This window comes from Callorhinchus milii, unplaced genomic scaffold, assembly GCF_018977255.1.
Source record: "Callorhinchus milii isolate IMCB2004 unplaced genomic scaffold, IMCB_Cmil_1.0 Scaffold16, whole genome shotgun sequence".
NCBI classification, from domain to species: domain Eukaryota; kingdom Metazoa; phylum Chordata; class Chondrichthyes; order Chimaeriformes; family Callorhinchidae; genus Callorhinchus; species Callorhinchus milii.
In genome coordinates, this window is record NW_024704757.1 from 7,992,869 (window position 1) to 8,015,202 (window position 22,334).

The window sequence follows — 22,334 nt, forward strand, 5'->3', positions numbered from 1 at the left end:
CTACCAAATTGAGGGTTCAGGTTCCTGGAACATTGGGATCAGTTCTGGGGCAGGTGGGACCTGTACAAGGTGGATGGGTTACTCCTGAACAGGGCAAGGACCAATGTCCTCGCAGGGAGGTTAACTAGTGCTGTGGGAATTTTAAGGGGGAAAGGGAAGCAGGATGTAACATCAGAGAGGAGAAACAAATTACACAGAGGGCTGGGAGAGACGAATAGCAATGTAATAAGAGGAGTCCAGAAAAAGGAGGGATTAGGTAGGGGAGAAATGCAGAACAGATATAGTCGGTCTTGGACTGAACGTGCGAAAATGCACAAGAGTGTGACAAATAAGATTAGTGAGCTGCAGGCTCCAGTTGCAATTTGGGGTTATGATGTAGGAGAACTGGCTCAAACAAGGGCAGGAATGAGAGCTGAATATTCCTGAATACAATGTACTCAGGAGACTTAGGGAAGAAAAAGGAGGGGGGTTGGTGGCAATATTGATTAAAGACATGGTTGCAGCCCTGGAAAGGAACGATGGGTCCAAAAACAGAATCTATTTGGTTAGAGTAAAGGAGCCGTTACTCTGTGAGGTGTATACTGCAGACCACCAAATAGTGGGAAGGAAATAGATGAGCAAATCTGCAAGCAGATTTCAGAAAGATGCAAAACCAATTGAGTAGTAATAATGGGGGCTTCAATTATCCTAACATAGATTGTAATATTGTAAAGGCAAGGAGGGGGAAGAGTTCCTGAAATGTGCGCAGAATAACTTTCTGGATCAGTATGTTTCCAGCCCAACGAGGAAGAAAGCAGTGCTGGATCTAATTCTGGGGGATCTAATTCTGGGGAATGAAGTGGGGCAAGTGGTGCAGGTTTCAGTAGGAGAGCATCTGAACAACAGTGATCACAATATCATTAGATTTGGAGTACTTTGGAGGACAAGGAACAATCAAAGGTAAAGATTCTCAAGTGGAAGAGGGCTAATTTCATTGAATTAAAAAGGGACCTAGCCAAGGTAGACTGGGAAGAAAGACTGGCAGGTAAAACAGCTAATGAGCAATGGGAAGCCTTCAAGGAGGAGATAGTTCAGGGACAGAACAAATACATTCCCAAAAGGGGAAAGGTAAGGCATCCAAACCTCTCTGGATAACTTAGGAAATGAGTTTTGAAAATGACGTGAAAGACGCTTTACAAATTTAATTTTGTTTTTGTTGTTGTTGTTTAATTCTATGATTCTATGATTGTTTGGGCCCTGTTCCTGGATCTTTTTTCAGCCATATTCAGTTTGGCTGAGGAGGGATTTGAATAGCCTTTCCTCAAACCATTCTTTATTTTTTTTGACCCATTCTTTCCTTAATCTATGATTTCTTCTGAGTGGGTGTGCTGTAAAGGAATTTTATAGCACCAGTCTGACATGCCAACTTTAAATTGATGAATCCCAGCGTCTGTGATTATTGAATAAACCAATTGGGGGAGATAGTGTATTAAAGAAGATAAAAATGAGCCGAACTCCCAGAAATGTTTAATCATATGTGTATGTTCTCCTCACCAGTAAAATTGACAGGATTATTCCCACAAGCAATTTTTTAAATATAGTTTGGAATGCTGTTCTTTGCCAGGGCCTGAAGCTCAAATCATCAGTCCAATTTATATGCATTACATGTAAAAATTATCATAGTCGCATTGGTTTGGTGGGGTAGTTATTTGCACCATCTCATTTCAGACTTAGCACCCTTTTTACAGTTTGTGAAGCCATGTGATTCAAGTCGCCTTGGGAGGTCCTCACAACGTGAAAGGCGCTATACAAATGTAATATTGTATTGTAAGTCACCCTAATAGATTCAAAACTAGCAACTCAGGAAAATCACATTGCTGTAGAAATAATAATAATTCTTGCATTTGATATAGCAACTTATCACATCTTTGAAACATCTCAAAGCGCTTCACAGAATATGGTATAAAGTGAATGGACTGTATATTTTATGGGCAAATCACTGTATTGTACTGTGTATATCAAACTGACGATTTGCTATCTTCTACCACCTATATGAATGAAAGAGGTGGTTGAAAAACTCCATCCAATTCAAATTATCTTGATCCAATCTCAATGTAACTTTCCATGTAAATGTGTCCAAGTTGAAAAATTAATTGATTTCTTTGTAGTTAGGCCACTTCTGCCATATACATTATGGAATTATTCTTCAGCAGCTGGATGGAGATTTAGCAGGTTGAGTTCACATTAAATTAATTTTTAAAAAAACTTTAGGATTTAAAAAGGGTATATGTAAGTGATAATTGGATTTCTTTGTACAGTGTTTCTCTTAGCTTTGGTAGTTGTGTAAAATCCTTTTAACATCACAAGATTAATTTTGCAGTTAATCCAGTGAGCATTCAGTTTCATGTGAAATGTATAATGTAAGTATTCATATTTTATAATGTAGCTAGTACAAAGACCTCATTTCTTTAGCCATAAATTCCATGCAGGTATATCACCATTGTGGAGTCCTGTAGCAGGACGAAGTTTCCTTACTCCACATATCTCTGTTTATCTAGCAGTAAGTAGGAACCCGGTTGTTAGTCGATTGGCAATAATCCTTAAAAAAAATTTGGTCACTCAATCCACGACTATTGGTGGAACACTGCTGTGCTCAATTGGCTGTCGCGTTTCACCCACAAAAAGCCCGATATCAAATGCAAGGATTATTATTGACAGTACTTTGTAAGCAAAATCTGCTTTTAGCGTCTGCTGGCCCCCAGAATATGCAACAGTAAATCATCATCTGTCAACTACTGTATTGTAGCACCCATTTAGCTCAGATGTCTTCTGTGTTCCAATTCTGTTTGGCCATACTACTGTAGTAGTAGCTTCAATTTCACTTTTACAGAAAGTCAGCTGAAAATGTAAAGAATTGATCAATGTGCTGGACAGTAGTCCTAGGAAATGGATCACATCCAGAAGTGTTTTTAGGTCATGTTTAGTATGGTGAGATGCAGAGTTAACCCTCTACTCTCACCCAAAAGTTTTCTTTAATTCTCAGCAACTCCTTCAACATTATGCCACTTTTCATTTTAATATCCTTGTAAATTTTCTTGTCTGTTAGTTTCCAAATGGGTTAAGGATTTTCTGCCATATTGTGTACTCCAAGAAGAATGAAGTTTACGCCCAGATTTTCTTCAATGATGTTATTGGTGAAAATAGACCAACGTTCTGCTCTCTGTCTTCAGCGGTGGTTCTTGGAACAAAATATTATTTTATAGGGCAGATTATCTCCACCACGTTCTTTGGCATTAGTGACTCATTTGTCCCTGTCAAGTTGCATGTCCATATCCATTGTTCACATGGAACATCAATGAACATTAACTTTGAGAAGTAGATATTCAGGTCCAGTTGTTCGTACCATATTGGTTTGCTTTATCCAAAAACCAGTGAAATATTCATTTACACTTCTTGTGCCAGTCTGTTTCATAGTCTCCAGTATTGGAGCCATTTGTCAATTTATTGGCTCAGCATTTGTCTGTTATGGACATTGTAACAGTTGGCTCCTTATGTTAATCCTTGATACAGCTCAACTAATGGATAGTCTAACTAGAGGCGAGACAAGTGTTTAAGAATTTAGATTATGTGGAGGTGGATACGTTTGCCAGGGTGAACAACTGCCAATTTCCATATTACTGTATGAGAGTTGGGGCCAAGTATACATAAAAATGTGATGGGCTATCATTCTTGTGGGAGAAAATATTCAGCCCCAAATACATATTCTTCCTACTCCCTGAATCCTCATTGTGTTGAAATGAAAACAAGTTTTTAAGATTATGGAACTTCTCGTCTCGCAAAAGGGAAGATGGAATGAGGCAATATGTTACCTTTCTGAACTTAGGATCCATTGTGCGAGAATGTTGATATTTAAAAACCTATATCAGCATTTGCTGAATGCATTGCCTGAAAGGGTGGTAAAAGCCAATTCGATAACAGCTTTTAAGAGAGAAGTAGATAATTATTTGGGGAGGACAAGTTTCCAGGGCTATAGGGAGAGAGAGGAGTGGGATTGAATTGGATAGCTCTTTTCAAAGAGCCAGCATAGACACGATGGGCCGAATGGCCTCCTTCTGTGCTGTATAACTAATTATATGATTCTATGAATCCCATCAGTTTTGAACTTTGCAATTTTCACCTTTCTTCTCAGATTGCTTCTTAGAGAACTTCCCTTATTTCTCTTTCTATGGCAAGATCTTATTTGTTTTCATCCCACCCCTCCTTGGGATCTGAGCCTCGAACTTGACAAACGTATGTGCCCTCCATTTGAACCTATGCATTCTTGTGAACTGAAATTTCTTCCATGGAAGACTGCTTTCTTGATCATTCCAGTTTCAGCTAGAAGAGTTGGCAAGCTCTGGGCAGTAGCCATTCAGCAGCCATATCTGACTTGACACAATGACAGAGTTGTTCTCAGCTTGCGTCTTGAATTTCTGTCTGAAGTGATACCAGGATTGCACTTGCATCAGAAAATCACCAACCCATTTTTAATCCTCCTGCTCTGTCGGCACATTAAGAACTTTTTATAAACCAAAACGACCTTTCACGTCTTAAGAGACATGCACTTTTTGGTGTAGCCTTATCAAAATAGACTTTTAATGTATCCTAAATTGTTCTCATCCGGCAGACGGAAACTCTTGAGTAAGGATAACAGTTGATCCACTAGATCTATATCTGTTTCATAGGCTAATCTAAAGATTATTTATATCATATTTCAGTTTTTTTGTTCCTGCTTTTAAGTCAATTTGTACCGTGATCCATTCACTGCCTATACTGCCAGTGTGGTGATTGATGTATGTCAGAGTTGAAGGGGGAAGGAAATATAGTTTATTTCTAAAATTATGTCTACTTCGGTATGTATTGCTCAGTTGAACAGTTAAATCAATTGAAACTATTTGTGTACTTTTTAACATATCAGTAAATTCTAGAAGGCAGTGAATATCTTTGCTGATTTTCCTCTTTTACTCCCCTATGTTTTCAACCTAATTTCTGCGTGTCTTCTATCCCAGCATTTACCACAGACCATCTCCTGCTGAGTGATGAGCAGGTGACTAGTTCCAATGCCCTCTTCCCCTGTCTGTTTGAACCAGCAATTGAGAAGTCCTTGTTTTACCCAGACCAAGATGGAGTTGAGTATGCTGTGTGAAGTGATGAACCTGAAACCATTTAGTGCAGTTCATATAAGGCAACCATTTTATAATTCAGCATTTGATAATGAAATACAAGAAAATCGCTAACTTTCAGGTTGTCAGATTGTTGCTGATGTCACTTCCTACACGTATAAGCTTGACACAGGAAGCATTGGTAACTATTTCCTGTGAAAATACAGTATACGCAGGAAATGCTGCTGATATAACTTCAATTATTGCTTTCGATAAGGACAACAAGATGTAGTTCTCATTTTCAAAAAGCTTTAATATATGTAACAATTTTTGCATTTTATATAGTGTCTTATGTCATAATGTCTCAAAACACTTGAAAATGCGGTGACTGTATTTGCAGACGAACAAGGCAGCCAATTTGCTCACAGCAGAGTCCAACAAATTGCACGCGGTAAAATGACCAATTTAACTGGAGGATTGTTGGTCAGGGACCAAGAGAAATTCCCTTCTCTGTTCAAATAATGTTGGGGTTCTTTAACATTCCCCTTGAGCAGATGGGATCTCATTTCTTAACGTCCCATCTGAAGGATGGCAATTCCAGGAATGCTGCACTCCCAATATCTCTGCACTAACATGCTAGCCTAAGACAATGAGCTCAGTTTCCATAACATAGAACTTGAACGTACAGCATTCTGACCCAGAGGCGAGAGTGCTACTAATCAAGTGCTTTCAGCACTGAGGCATTCTCCTGACATGAAAGGCACTATATAAATGTGAAACGTATTGTATAATTGAGTGAAAATGACGCACAGTGTGAAAAGCTCAGTTGTTCAACTCATGAACATTAAGCCTTCATGGAATTATACAGCACAGAGGAAGGCCATTTGGCCCAGCATGTCTGTGCCGGCTCTTTGAAAAGAGCTATTCAAATAAATCTCATTCCCCTGCTCTCTCCCCATAGTCCTGCAAACTTGTCCTCCACAAATAATTGTCTACTTCTTTCTTAAAAGTTGTTATCGACATGGCTTCCACCACCCTTTCAGGCACTACATTCCAGATCCGAACAACTCGCTGTGTGAAAAAAGTTCTCTTCACCTCCCCTCTTTTAACAACTAATTTAAATCTATGTCCTCGGGTTACCGACCCACTCGCCATTGGAAATAGTTTCTCCTTGTTCACCCTATCGAATCCCTTCGTAATTTTGAAAACGTCTATTAAGTCTCCTTCTCTGCCTCAAGGAGAATAATCCTGGCTTCTCTCGCCTCTCCTGATAACTGAAGGACCTCATTCCTGGTACCATCCTGGTAAATCTCCTTTGCTCTCCAATGCCTTGACATCCTTCCTAAAGTGTGGTGCCCAGAACTGAACACAGTCTCCAGCTGAGGCCTAACCAGTGTTTTATAAAGGTTCATCATAACTTCCTGACATTTGTATTCTATGCCCCTATTTATAAAGTCTAGTCTCTTGCATGCTTTAACAGCTTTATCTACCTGTCCTGCCACTTTCAAAGATTTACTTACATGAACCCCAGGTCTCTGTTCCTTCACCCACTTTAAAATTGTACCATCAGCTTATATTGCTTCTCCTCATTCTTCCTCCCAAAATGCAGCACTTTGCATTTCTCCGCATTAAAGTTAATTTGTCCTGTTGCAGTTTGCTACTATCCTCCTCACTGTTTACTACTTTTCCTAGCTTAGTATCATCTGTAAACTTGGAAATTGAACTCCCAAATCCCTAGTCCAGGTAGTTTATGTAGATCAAAAACAGCAGTGGTCTAATACCGAACCCTGAGGGATACCACTGCACACATCCCTCCAGTCAGAAAAATAACCATTTGGTCTCCCAGCCCGTTCTGTATCCATGCTGCCTGCCACTGTCCCTTTAATACTGTGGACTTTTATTTTGCTTACAAGTCTATTATGTGGCACTTTATTAAACACCTTTTGAAAATCCATATAAACTACATCAACTGCACTACCTTCATCCACCCTCTCCGTTACTTCATCAAAAAAACTCTTATCAGGTTTGTTATTAATGCATATTTTTCTAAGTGAAAATTTATTTTGTCCCGAATTATAGTCCGGATTTGTGGAGTCCTGTAGCTCAGTGGTTAGAGCACTCGCTTTGCAAGCGAGAGACCCGAGTTCAATTCCAGGCAGAGGGCGAAACCTTGGGCAAGTTTCCTTACTCCACACAGAGCCTAATAATAATCCTCCAAAACCAAAAACAATAATAAATTGGTCATTTTCAATCTACAACTGTTTGTGGGACATTGCTGTGCGCAATTGGCTGCCGCGTTCGCCCACAAATATACAGTCAATTCACTTTACAGTATATTCTGTGAAGCGCTTTGGGACGTCCTCCCGACGTGAAAAGCGCTATATCAAATGCAAGGATTATTATTATTATGATTATAGTCTCTAAAATGTTAGGCTGACTGACCTGCAGTTCCCAGGTTTATCCTTCTGCCCCTTTTTGTACAGGGGTGGAACATTTGCAACCCTCCAGTCCTCTGGCATCACCTCGGAGTCCAAGGAGGATTGCAAGATTGTGGCCAGAGCTTCTGTTATTTCCACCTTTACTTCCCTCAGTAACTAGGATGTATCCCGTCTGGACCGGATGACTTATCCACCTTGAGCACCGATAACCTTTTTAGTACCTCCTCTTGGTTTATTCTTATCCAATTTCTTTACCCTCTCCTCCGATACTGTGGCATTGGCTGCATCCTCTTCTTTTGTGAAGATAGATGCAAATACTCATTCAGTACGTCAGCCATCCTCTCCTCCTCCACAAGACGATTTTCTCTTTGGTCTCTAATTGGACCCACCCTACCTTTGACTAACTTTTTATTCTTTATATGCTTATAAAATACAGTAGGGTTCCCTTTTATGTGACCAGCTGATCTTTTGTCATACATCTCTTTGCAATTCTTATTTTCTTTTTCAGCTCTCCTCCGTACTTTCTGTATTTTATTTGGTTATCTTCTGTATTTTGGACTGACATTTATCATAAGCCTCCTTTTTCTGTTTTATTTTAATCCCAGTTCCTTTATTCAGGGAGGTTTGGCTGCCCTACCTTTTCCCTCTGTGGGAATATATTTGTTCTGTCCCCGAACTATCTCCTCCTTGAAGGCTTCCCATTTCTCGATAGCTGTTTTTCCTACCAATCTTTCTTTCCAGTCCACCTTTGCTAGGTCCCTTTTTAACTCATTGAAATTAGCCCTCTTCCAGTTGAGTATCTTCATCTTTGATTGCTCCTTGTCCCTTTCCATAAGTACGCTAAACTTAATGATATTGTGATCACTGTTGTCCAGATGCTCTCCTACTGAAACCTGCTCCACTTGCCCCAGAACTAGATCCAGCACTGCTTCCTTCCTCGTTGGGCTGGAAACATACTGATCCAGAAAGTTATCCTGCCACATTTTCAGGAATCCTTCCCCCTCCTTGGTGATCTATAGTATACACCTAACAGCTTTTCTGCTCCTTAACTCTGACCAAGTAGATTCTGGTTTTGGACCCTTGCACATCGTCCCTTTCCAGGACCTTAATCAATAATCCGTCAATAATCAATATTGCCACCACCCCGCCTCCTTCTTTTCCTTCCCTATCCCTCCCGAATACATTGTAGTCAGGAATATTCAGCTCCCATTCCTTCCCTTGTTTGAGCCAGGTCTCCGTTATTGCCACTACATCATAACACTATGTGGCAACTCCAGCCTGCAGCTCACCAATCTTATTTGTCACACTCACTTATTTGCATTTACACACATGCACTCCAAGACAAATTGAGTCTGCTCAGCATTTCTGTCTTTGGTTCCAGAAATGCTTGTCTACTCCTTTCACCATTGTGTCCCCAGTGACAATTGCATTGACACTCTTCCCTAACCCAACTCTACCTCTCTGCCTCCACCCTTGGCTCCAGGACCACTGCTGAGTTGACAGAATGTCTGTCAGACATCAAGTCCTGGATGAGAGCTAACTTTATTCAGTTGAACGTCAACAAGACCGAGGCTCTCGTGATTAGTTCCCGTCAGCGCCTCCTTACCTCAGGCGCTGACAGCATCATCATCCATGGTGGCACACTCCACTTTGCTAAACCAGTCCGGAACCTTGGGATCTTTTTTGACCCTCAACTATCCTTTCTAGCCCACATCTGAGCCATGACCCACTCTGCCTTCCCCCACCTCCGCAACGTCGCCTGGCCCCGACACTGTCTCACACCGCAGGTCACTGAAACCCTCATACACACCTTCATTACATCGAGGCTCGACAATGCAAACTCACTGCTTGTCGGCCTCCCCAACTCCTCCCTCCACAGACTGCAGATCATCAGAACTCTGCAGCCCGTGTCCTTTCCCGCACTAGGCTCCGTGACCCTATGACACAATCCTTGCCCAACTCCTCTAGCTTCCATCACACAGAGGATACAGTTCAAGATCCTGGTCCTCACCTTCAAAGCTCTCCAAGGTCTTGCTCACCCCTACCTCACTGACCTCCTAACCCCCTACCACCCTGTTCACTCCCTGTTCACTCCGGCCTGCTTCACGTCCCCGGCCTCGCTCGCCCCACTATCGGCGGGAGGACCTTCCGCCACTCTGCACCCACCCTCTGGAACTCCATCCCACAGTCCCTCCATCTCACCCCCTCCCTCGCCACCTTCAAGACCCACCTCAAGATCCTCCTCTTCGACCGTGCTTTCGATCTCCCTGCTTCCCCTCCTGACCTCCACCCTCCCCCACCCCGACCCCCAGCTTGGGTCCAAAACTTTCACATCCTCCCGACGTGAAAGACGCTATATAAATGTAATTTTGTTGTTGTTGTTGTCATCACCCTCACAGGTATTCAGTACAGAGAACAGGTTTGTGAGTGCCACACTCTCAGCCACTCACTCTCCTTCTGAACCCTCTGTGGCTGTGGGGGGACCACCTCCTGAAACGTTAGATCCGTGAACTCTTCAGCCTCCCGTATGTATCCCCTGAGCTCAAGCTCGAGGAACCGGAGGCACTTCCTACACACATGTCTATCCAGAACACAGAAAGCATCCTGGAGTTCCCACATGACACACATTGTGCATGCAACTGGTCTCAGCTGCCCTGCCATATTCCCAAACATGTTTTATATTATTTTAATATACTATTATATATTTTATAATTATGCACCTCTTTCCCCCTCTGAACCAAATGCTTAATACATGTATGACCAGGTTTACACCCTTATTGTGTTTGGCTTTTGCTCATTTAAATCAACGCCTGCTGCTCCATTATTTTGAGGTTTTTTTATGGAAAAGGAGCACCTGGACGTGGCATTGCATTTCATTATCTTTCACTATTTAGATTGGAAGCATCTGGGTCACCGTTTTGTCAAGTTGGGTGAAGCAGCTTTAGACATATCACAGTATGCTTAAGTTATGGAAGCATGCATTCAGGACCTGATCAAGCAAGTACTGCTGTCTGTTTGTGTGATACCAAGTCATGTTGGAAAGTAGATTAGTCTTGTCAAGCTTTGATTCATAGAGATGAATTGAGTTTGTTGAGATTCCTTACTGCATTGCCTGGGGCAAAACGTAACAGATCTCTAACTTGGAAGAGTTGTGGCATAAAGGTGGAATTGCCAATTTTTTATTCATTGCGTAATGCTCTTGCGTGAAGCTTTATTTTTCTTGTAAGGGCGTATGTTTTACTTTTATGGTGCGAAAATGTAAATAAATTTTTGAGCACGTTTCCATGTTCACTGGGGTTTCCTCAAAATGTATAGCGGATAAAAGAAACCTGTTATAAGTTAACTCTAAAATAAGATTTGAGCAGAAAACTCCAGCAGACTCCTGTGACCATATACTCAACAATCATAAATCTCTTTACAGTTTAATAATGTGTATTACATTGCTCAGACATGGGAGATTGATTCACATTTTTGAGAATGAGACAAGTCAATTTAAAAAAACGATCTCGAGGAGTATAAGTGAACTTGATAACTCACCACTAACCCCAGAGATGTTTCACCAAGAACTAATGGGTGGCAGGCCAATCCAACTCTCCCACTGGAAGGATCCGTTGTTCCAGATTCAAAATTAGATTCTTGATCCAAATATATGTCCAACTTCTCTTGACAGCCTGAACCTTGAAAGGCAAAGTTATATAAAATTCTAAATCTTGTTTTGTAAGTGCTGAATATACTCATAGCTGATCATACAGTGCTAATGGAAACAAAATTGTATAACCAGTATTCCACCAACCTATTATTTATTTCCTGTGGGCTTCCATTCATACTGCTTCATTCTTGACATTCGGATACTATCCAATGAACTTTGCACCAGTATTACTGAAAACTATGTAAAGTTGTATACAGTGGTGATTTAGTACAGTCTCCATGGGAGAAAACTAAGATGACTATTTAGCCTTAAATGGGTAAGTGTGCAGTGCTGTTAGCATACATTAATCACTCTGAGACGCTACCCTGTGTGGAGGGCACTATATAAGGGTAAGTTGTTGTTATACCCAAATGTATGTCAACAACACTGCATTTGGCAAAACTGTCCTTATAGCTAGAGCCTTCAGCAATGTTGTCCTGCTCAATTGGCTGTAAAATGAAGAAGAAAATGGTATGGTTGTCCTCATTTTTTGACTTGAAGACTCCTCCACATACACATCCTTCCTCTGGTTTATATGGGGGAGGGAGGAAGAAGGAAAGCCCTACTCCTCTCCCCCCCCCCACTCCCAGTATATACCAGAGCAAAATGTACCTACTGATGTTAGTCTTGAGTGGCATGTGAAAGTGCTCAAATTGCTGAATGAAGAAGAGCCTACATCATTTTGAATTGTTCTGGCTTTAATTTATCTTCTGCAATTAATGCAGCAAAGAAAAAAAAACTGTTCACAGTAATTCTGTATTGACACATTTATGTCACAAGAACATTTATTATCTAGCAGCTATACTTCCTGTGTACTGCAAAACTATAATGCAGTTGGCTGATGTTGATTGGTAAACTGACAGTATCTGGAGGGTTCACCACAGATTTATCCTGCTGCATTTGGATAATGTTTCTGCAAGTCTGAACCTGTCTCTCTTTGAATGCTTCCTTCATAAGAAAATTTGAGTGCTTTACCTTAGGTTTCTGATGGTGCAGCACCAAACGAGTAAATAAATGGAAATCTGCTGAACCTTGTTAATCATAACATGTTGTTGTTGTTAATCATAGTGCTGTTTACTAGTGTTTACATGCACCCTTTCATGTTAGTTTGCCTTTGGCCTGGCAGCCTTTACACGCTTCTTTGAAAGAATAAGTCAATGAGCCAAAATTAACCGTTTTGAAAGCTTATGTACATTTTGCTGTCCTCCACTTACTTATATAACAAGACATAGGAGGTATAAATGTGACATTCATCAGTGCCATAATTATCATCAGTTGTGTTAACTATCATATCATTGAACATTCTGCTCCTGGCAATGCCCTAGTCAGTAACTGGGTTATACGCATACATCCACTCCTCCCGTCTAACTTTGAAAATTGTTGAGCTCAAAGCTGGCCTGTGGTGCCTTTTGAACCTCGCGATATTTCAGAGCAACTTTGCAGAATATTGTTTTAACTCGATTTTTAAAGTAGACTGGAACTACACCAGGAGCAGAATGTTTTCTGAGATAATTAGCAACAGTGATAATTACGAAATCAGATATTTTACATCCCGTGCTATATTTATCAGCTGGGCTTTGAGAAGATATAAAGTTGTGACCTCTCCAATGGAACACATACTTCAGAAATGTATCAAAACACTTTTATGTTGTGAGTTTAATATTAAAAGCATTATTGTGAAAACATTTGTACTGTACAAAGCTCATATCCATAATTTTCCTCTTTCTTACAGTGATATCTTTGATGCCATGTTTTCAGTAACCCATATTGCAGAAGAAACTGTGATTCAGCAAGGTAATGTTCTATTAAACCTTATACATTTCTAGATTTTTAAAATAAAAAAATAAATATTGCAGTGTTTTCAAAGTAAGAACACTTTTTTTCTCTTAAGTTTCCTTTTTTGCCACTGATGGTGGAGATTCTTCCTGGTTCCATGGGTGCTGGCAGCTTTTGGATCTTTCAGCCAGAAGGGCATTCTTTACATTTGAGCAGAGTCAATGGATTGTTCAGATGTGGAGGAGCTGAGCCAGACAGACTCTTCGTGATTCAGAGTCCACCCACATTCACTTTTTCCAGCATTGATCATGATCAAGGGAAGAAACTCCAGCTCATTTTTTCCCCTCCCACTGAAGCCTCGGGACACAAAGGCCTTCCCTTCTTTGCCACCCAAACACTTGGAAATCAGACTTGGCACACGTCAATGATTGGATCTGAAATAATTTATGTAATGTTTAGTGTCAGATCATATGAGAGTAAACCCTGAGTTATAATTCAAGAAGCCACTTGTGAGCCTTAATAATGCAAATATTACAAATCTAATAGAATAGAATACTGTAATATCTTACATATTTCTTCATCCCTAGTCATTTTCTTGCAATGCTTCATTCATTTTTAAAGCTTACCTCTGCTTTCATCCTCTGGACCAGCATTGCTGTTCTACATAATGGATTAAATTGGCAGTAAATTTAAATGAGCAGAAGTTACTTCAAAGTTGCAAATGATATATCACATTTTATATATCCAGCTACCACATGGTTCTTCAAATATCCGTTGCTAACAGAACATTGAAAATACATTTGGAAAATCACACTTCCCTGTCTTTTATATTGTATATGCACAGCTCATGGATGTGCAGCCAAATACGGTAATAGACAAAAGTAAAATTCTAAAAACTGAATAATACCAGAAATCGTCATTGAAAAAATCATTATAATCACCAGGGAAAGAGTGATATGCAATAAATACTATTGCTAGTTTCACGTAACCACATTTTGACAAGTTCTAAATCTAGATCACCATTGTTTGATTAAAAAGCAAAATGTGTTTTTCTTGTCAAACTCTCAACATTTTTGTCAACCTTTAAGTGTGAGGACTTTAAATACAAAGTGTTGCATGTAAAGTGCTAGAAATCTGGGCTCATTTAGAAGCTTTGGGATTTGAGGTTAAACAGATGTCATGAGCTTTTAGTCTGAGTGTAGCTGAAAAGGAAAAGTGGCCTTGTGAATCAGTCATTGAACAAAGTACTTGAAGAGTGACTATTAAAGAGGTTGAGTGGAGGGTGGATCAGACTGGACAACTAAAGTCTTAGTAAATCTGACAGCTACAGAGATCTACCTTTGAAAGCTTGTAGAGACTGTGAACTTGAGTAGGGACTTGCTAAGCCTTCTCAGAACTCTTTGGTTTTCATGTCATGAAAATAATTTATCTCCGAAACTTGAGAAAAGGGGATTTTTTCCCCTCAGATAGAGAGGAGGTCTTAAGATATCTTTAGTGTTTGTTGAGAAAATTTTTGCTTGTTAATACATGTATTCTTTTGAAATAACTAAAACCCCCTAAAGGGCATATATTGTGAAGAGAAGTTGTGGCTTAAACTTGATTACCTTAATTTATTTAAAATCAATGTGTTGTGTTGCATTTTTATGTTTTCAGGTGACGAGGGTGACAACTTCTATGTAATCGACCAGGGAGAAGTTGATGTAAGTTTTCTTAATACTGAAAGGTATAGGTCAATGGTTTTCTAAGTTTTAAAATTATCCTGCTTTTGTGAAGTATTTTAAATTAAATGAAAAATATGCACAGGTATAGCTCTCCCTTGAGTTCCCTCAGTTTAGAGAGTATAATGTGACCCTTTTGTGGCTCCTTTTTAATCTCCCGAATCACATTGGCAAGTGCCTATGGGCAATATAGACCGCCACAGAGCTGACCACCACTACACAAGCCACACCTGTTGGGTTTTGATAATTAATTGATGGTCCTGTGATTCATTGCAAGGAAACAATTTAACTTCTAATCACTCACTCCAGCTCACATCAGTTTCTGTTGAAGCCATAATGTGGCCCCTGAGGGCATTTGTTCCAGGTGCTTTATTTGCTTATTTAATTATCTGAAATGAGGTCAGCTAGAATAAGAAGGGGATGGTATGCTTATCCATTTTAATTTATACTTCAATAAAAGGCGGTGAAGCAAATCTTAAGTATGACTTATTGCAGTACATTATATTAAAACATGTCGCTTTAACATTTTCATTGTGAATTTCAATAGTGTTTGTATAAAAAAGATATTCTCAAAAGGATTAAGTATGAAAACATAAATATATTATTTGTGATGACTGATTTGGTATTAACTTAAAATGTGGAAATAAATTTTGTTTTGAAGATAACTTTTTATTGGTTTTCTGTAATTCTGATAAATGAGAAATAAGCAGAAACTTACATTTATGCTCCATTAATTCAATTCAATCCAACTAATTTTCCATAAGTGATAACTGCTTAAACCATGATTTAATACTTATCCATTTTGAATCATTGGGTAGCCAATATTGTTGCAGGAATTGTTCTGTTGTAATGTATATTATATATAAAGACATTTTTAATGCAAAGTACAAATCAATATTCATAGAAATCTTTTAGAATTCAAATTGAAGTGAAAAAGATATCTTTTAAAATTTTACTCTAACGCACAAAATTAAGTTAAATTATTTTTATGGTATACCTCAAGACCATTTCTTGTCATAAAATAAATCTCAATTACTCTTCAGAAATTTCTAAATCCACTTGCCTTTTTCAGACAAGCCCTGGATGTCATCACTGACGAGGAGGAGCAATGCTTTATGTCCTCGAGCAGCTCCGTTGAGTTTAAAAAGCCGAGACTTGTCTGGGAGCCAATCTTGAACTGTCTGACCCACAAAAATCTTGTACTAGCTAGGCATTTCTACATGCTCGCTGTTACTGTGCTTTTCCTGGTTTGGGAAGCTTAACATTAGCCCATACATGATACAAAGCATCTACCTTTATTAATGTCATCAGATCTACTCTAGAATTCACTACAGAACGCATGTGGCTTCTTCTCGTCAGTGATTTCACCATTGCATCCTTGGAATGAAGGAACTGCATCCCAACAGAGAACCAATCATTTTGTTATGGGTGTATATGATTTTGCACTGTTGCAAGTAGTGTGCTTAATTCTTCCTTGACTGTTTTTTGTTTAAACAGATTTAATACCTTATTTACACAGTTGCTGCAAATTTAGTTTTGTGCTGAGCTTACAGTTTTGAATTAAAATGTACAAGTTGTAGAAAATAAAGTCTAGTCAAACTGTGAAGAGTAGAAATTCACTCCCTGTTATCCCCACTTTGAACAGCCTGTGAATGAAAATGGTTAGAATCAAGGTCATACAAATGGTGTGATTGAAATTCCCACTAGTTTTGTACAACACAGTGCATCTGTCATGCAGTAACTCAACACTGTCCATTAAACTGACTTCAGTGCCAAATAAACATTGAAGGAGCTAGCTTATGGATCTCAAACCTGTAAATGAAGTGAAAGTGTATGAAGATTTGTTTGGAATAGATCTAAATTGGAATTCCCTTTTGGCACATAAACGAAACCTCATCTGTGTTTTACTTGTGTTGTGAGTGAATAATTTCACTTGTAAGGAATTGAGAACTGAAGCACAAATACTTTTTCCCTAGAAGCAACTTTGATGTTAATAAGGGAATTGACACTAAGCGTAAAATAAGACTCTTTGTGCGTATGCTCTATATTTTTGGATCCTGGCAAAGCAACATTTTCAGCTGTATTTTTTTACAAGCTTTTAAATCCTAAAACTTTGTGTATTGGTACTGTACCAAGACTGGCTTGTGCGTCCATCATTCTGAAAAGATAGCTATATTCTCGGAGATGCTCTCACTGGTATTAATAACCACGATCAATGATGATCTTTACTGCTGCCTATTCAAATTGTTTCAGTAACAAAAGTCATATGATAATTTCCTCTTTTACATTTACTGAAACATTTTTGATCTGTGGATTTACTTGGAATTGTTACCAATGTGTGGGGGAGATCTGTGTGCTGGATATTTTGCTGTTCACCTGTTACAAAGTGTGCAGCACTAATAATTCTGCAATAGGATTGAGGCAGGACCAGTTACCAAATCATGCTGATCTTGTTATTTATGCCTTAAAATATAACCAAATCTATTACATGACACTAATGATACAACTATAATCCATTTACTATGCAAACTAATGAAAGACTTTTAGAAATTTTAAATCTTTCTTTCAAACTTGTTGTCCTTGTAATATAATTTTACTTATATCAAAATCTATCACTACTGTAAGAATAGTGTTCGTTTTCTTTTCTTTGAGACTTAGGGCTTTACTGCTGGTTTCAAGGTTTGTATTTCATAGGTCCATTGAATGTTGCCAACTATCTTGAGGATACCTAAATTTATTCTGTTTTAGACCATCTAAGGCAGTTTTTTTTTAAGATCAGAACTGTAAATATTGTTGGTTTAAACCTGCAAGTGTTTAATGTTACACAAACTAAACTAAGATTCAGTAATGCATGGGGGACTTGACATTTAAAATGCAGATACAATCTGAAGTGACAAAACGTGAAATGCTGTCTACAAATAGACGTTTTGTTGCTGTGTTTTGAAAGAAAATCATTGGCCTATTGTTTTTTCTAAGTAGAGCTTATTGGAAAAGGAAATATTAATGTGTTTTTAGTTGACAAAGAGTGGAACGAGCAAACAGAGAGGCCTCTAAGTGGATTTAGTTGACATAAAGAGCAGAAAAGAGCAAGCAGAGAGGCCTCAAAGTTGACTTGTGTTGTGGTTTTTTTCTAGGTCTTTGTAAATGGAGAATGGGTTACTAACATTGGAGAAGGGGGCAGTTTTGGAGAGCTTGCTCTGATCTATGGCACACCAAGAGCAGCAACTGTCAAGGCCAAGACGGACCTCAAGCTGTGGGGAATTGACAGGGACAGCTACAGGCGAATTCTAATGGTCTGTCTTAAATTACATCATTATTCTTCACTTTGCTACAGCTTCAGAGGTCAATTGAGAATTACATAAAAAATTCGATATAGTCTGAAATAAAGTTTAAAACACCTTGTAAATGAGACCAAAATGTTACCCCACATCCCAGAATGATGTAACATCTTAATCAACATAATTAAACATACATATTTTATGTGTTTACCCGAGGAATACTTCTTTCAAGAGCTAAATTATGGTTAGGAATTACAATTTGTTCATTGCGTCATGTTTTCTGCTCATTGAGAAAAAAACAAAAATGTTTTATTTGTATAACGGCTGTCATACTGCCTACAAAATCAGTCACAACACTTGACATCAGTTATTGTAAAGCATTTTGCAAAGCTTTAATATGCTGTAAATATTGCATAACCTGCATTGGCTACAAGTAGGATATCACCATCCTAATGTGGATGGGACAGTCTTGTAATTTCAAGGGGAGAGAGTTAAGCGTAAAAGGAAAGTCACTATGACCTACATATACTAGGCAATTATTGAAAGCAATTGGCAGAGACCTTTTTGTTGCTTGCATTCTCTTTGATAGGAAATGGCAGGTGGTGCAAATAAGTAGGCAAAGTAACTATATTGGATAAATAAATTATATCTATTATAATAACGTATACAAGCATTTTGTAGTCCAAAACTCTCAAAAACAATTACTCTTTTTAAATTGATTCCAGAGACCTGGGTTTGATTCCCGGCAGGTTTCCTTACTGTATACCGGCAAGTTTCCTTACTCTACATCTTATTCTACACCGGCAAGTTTCCTTACTCTACATGCCTGATAATAATCCTCCAAGAAAAAAAACATTAATAAATTGGTCATTTCAATCACGATTGTTTGTGGGACGCTGCTGTGTGCAATTGGCTGCCGCATTTTGCCCCCAAATGTACAGTCAATTCACTTTACAGTCTATTCTGTGAAGCGCTTTGAGACGTCGAGAAGACATGAAAAGCACTATATCAAATGCAAGTATTATTATTCCTGTCCAAAGGTACAACCTTGCCTGATATTGTACATTGTACAATCTATAACTCTATTGTAAGAGTCTTGGATGTTCGCAATCTTTGTTATTAAAGTGAGGATTAATATTTGCTTTAAAAATGCGTACTATATTTGCTTCACCCATTCATTATTTCGATGTAAGAAACTACAGCTATTTTTAGAAAATTGGCACAGACATGGAAGCTGAACGGCTGCCTTTTGTGTCATAAGTTTCTATGGTTCAATGTGTGTAAGAATAATTTTAACAATCAGAATAATTTTGATGTCTCAGGTTCAAAGGATGAGATTGGTGTCAAGTGTTGTAATATTTAAACAGACTGTATTTTGACCCTGTAGGATGCCACTTTGAGCCTAGTGTTAAAATGATAAAGGATGATTTACTATTGTTTTCTGCAGTTAAAAACTGAAAGCTCATTCAGTAATGTGTAGCTCCTGAAGTTGGATAACTTCAGTTGCAAGTAAATCAGTTTGACCTGTAAAATAGTGCAAAATATGTGATTTACCCCCTGGTTGGAGAAACTATAACCAGGGGTCACAGTCTTAAAATTAGGGGTAAGCCCTTTCGCACTGAGTTGAGGAAAAACTTTTTCACTCAGAGGGTAGTGAATTTATGGAATTCTCTACCCCAAAGGGCTGTAGATGCTCGATCCTTGAACATATTCAAGACTGAGATTGATAGATTTCTTGTGGATAAAGGGATATCAGGATAAGGCGGGTAGGTGGAGTTAGAATAGATCAGCCATGATCTTATTGAATGGCGGAGCAGGCTTGAAGGGCCGAATGGCCTACTCCTGCTCCTAATTCTTATGTTCTTAAGATAAAGCACATGGGTTTGATTCTCCCTTAATAATCTGAGTTACACAGATTGCAAAACAATGCACTCAATATATTTTTCCTTGTTAATGAATTCTAAATAAACTTGAAGGGGAGAAATTCATAGCCTCTCAAGAGACTTTTGTTAATTTGTTAGTTTTTCACACTGAAATAGAGCTAATTAAAGTCAGATTCTCACACCGACTTACCCATACTCAAACCTCTGATTTAGTATAACATTTTGCTGCCTAAACTTCTGTCATAGGAGCCTGTCACTTTTGTCATTTTTGAAAATACACACTGGCATGTTTTCTTTCTCTTTTTTGCAAAAGTTCTTCCCTAAGGCTTATATGCCAGATCCTATTTATGCATCGGCCTTCAACTATTCAGAAGAAAATCAGAGTTAGCAGCTGCTGAAACAAATCAAACTGACTGACTTGTGTTTTTTTTTCTGAACAGGGTAGCACACTGAGGAAACGGAAGATGTATGAGGAATTCCTGAGCAAAGTCTCCATTTTGGGTTAGTTGTCACCACTGGTTAATGTTGCTCATTGCCACACATGTAGTATGTCTGCAGAGCAGTCTTTGTCCATACCTGTGCGTTTTACTCAGGGGCCAGAAAGCATTATCCTGTAGCTGACCTCAAGTAGCCCCTGCAGCAGAACACACAAAGAATGTGAAGTGTCTTATGTTTAGAAGCTTTTTCAATACTAAGCACAGTCAGTGGAATTCTGTGTCTGGGCTTTATCCTGGGAGATTTCTAAGCTGATTCAAGCTGTTAAATAGTAGAAATACACTTGTAATGATTTCATATGTGAAAGGGCAGCTGGAGAATAGGATACTGCAGTAATTAGTGCATGACATCACTATACATGTTTAGTCACGGTCTGGGAGGTGAGAATTTATCCTCGGAGGATGCCGTTGTGCTCTCTTGTGTACTCTTACACAGGCTAAACAAACTAACACCAAAGAGCTGAATGGACCAGGTTTCTTTATTTTAAGGCTTTTATAACCTTGTCAGCTATTAAAGATTCATTCAACTTTTTTGTCCTTAGATTTTGCTTTTCTTTGATTATTTAGATAACCATGAAATTTGACTATGTTCTTGATGTTCTTCAGTAGTAAAGCATCAAAACCATAATCCCCAATGATCAATCACCATTAGCAGAACAAAACTTCTAGTTGAGGATGAAAAGTCACTATGCACCATACAGCATCTATTCTTGTATTGCATTACTGCCAGACTGAAGTTCTTAAACACAGAAAAGGGTAAAACAAATTTAACCAACAAAGCTGCATCTTGAAATTTATATTAGCTAACTCACTCTCATTTATTACTGCCAAAGTACTTTTTAGTTACTTAATTTTTTTAATTACATGTAGGTAAAGGATTAACTTATTAGCCAAGTTTACATCTTTTTAAAGTTGGGGCCAAATTCTTCAGCAGGCTATTTTCTATAGAATTGACTGTTGAAATGTTATCACTGGAAAAAAGTTAGAGCATAATTTATATTTTTTGTTATTGGTAGAATCATTGGATAAATGGGAGCGTTTGACAGTAGCTGATGCTTTGGAACCTGTCCAGTTTGAAGATGGGGAGAAAATTGTGGTGCAGGGCGAGCCGGGCGATGACTTCTTCATTATCACAGAGGTATTGAGAGCTGTATGAAACGCGGACATTTGTGCGCTTTACTTCAAAAGCAAAGCACACTGAGAAAGAGGTGTACAGTTTATCACAGTAATCCTTGCATTTGATATAGTGCCTTATGACATCTTCACAGGATATACTGTAAAGTGAATGACTGTATATTTTGTGGGTGAAATAACTACTGCATTATGATTCCGATCCTGTTTCTGCTGAAAGGTGTAAGAAAATTGGTCCCCGAGAAAGAGCGATACTGTGAGCTTCTCTGCCAGAGCTGCCAGTAACCACAGCTCATTTAGACAGTCTGGTGAGCTTTGGTGTACTTATCAGTTGACCTCTGCTTATTTCTGAAAAAGCTAGAAAAAGAGTGTTCAGTAAGTCAAAGTTAATTGTCTTACCTCTTGTGATTAAAGAGGGAGCCTTAATATACTGATTGATATGGTGTGTGTGGCAAAAATCAGAAAGGGTCCAGGTTCAATCACTGATCTATGATGGGCATAAAATGCGTAGCACATTGAGGAATTGGGACTGGTATAAACTACAAGAGAAGAGGTGGAGCAGTTTATCAACCCAAGATTGATCACTGCAGACAGATGGTGTTATTCTTTGTAAAATATAGAGATGCAGCATTTTACTTTTCTTTCCTGGTTTATTAGATAGTTCTGACAAATCACCTAGGGTTGTGTACCCCAAGATTAGGACAATCAAATCTTAGGATGCTGGACAAGTTTAAAACCTCCCAGCTTTTTGGTATCTGGTCATATTGCACCTGGGATACTGCAAACAGTTCTGATCACAATGACAAGG

At 38.7% G+C, this 22,334-nt stretch overlaps 1 protein-coding gene across 1 annotated transcript in view; it reads left to right on the forward strand.

Annotated features, from left to right (window-relative positions):
• Positions 1-22,334, forward strand: part of prkar1b (protein kinase, cAMP-dependent, regulatory, type I, beta) — a 68,649-nt gene that overhangs the window by 30,229 nt on the left and 16,086 nt on the right. Inside the window, 5 exon segments of the mRNA NM_001292794.1 lie at positions 12,979-13,040; positions 14,676-14,722; positions 17,875-18,033; positions 20,342-20,402; positions 21,412-21,533. Of these exon segments, the coding sequence (NP_001279723.1) occupies positions 12,979-13,040; positions 14,676-14,722; positions 17,875-18,033; positions 20,342-20,402; positions 21,412-21,533 (451 nt within the window).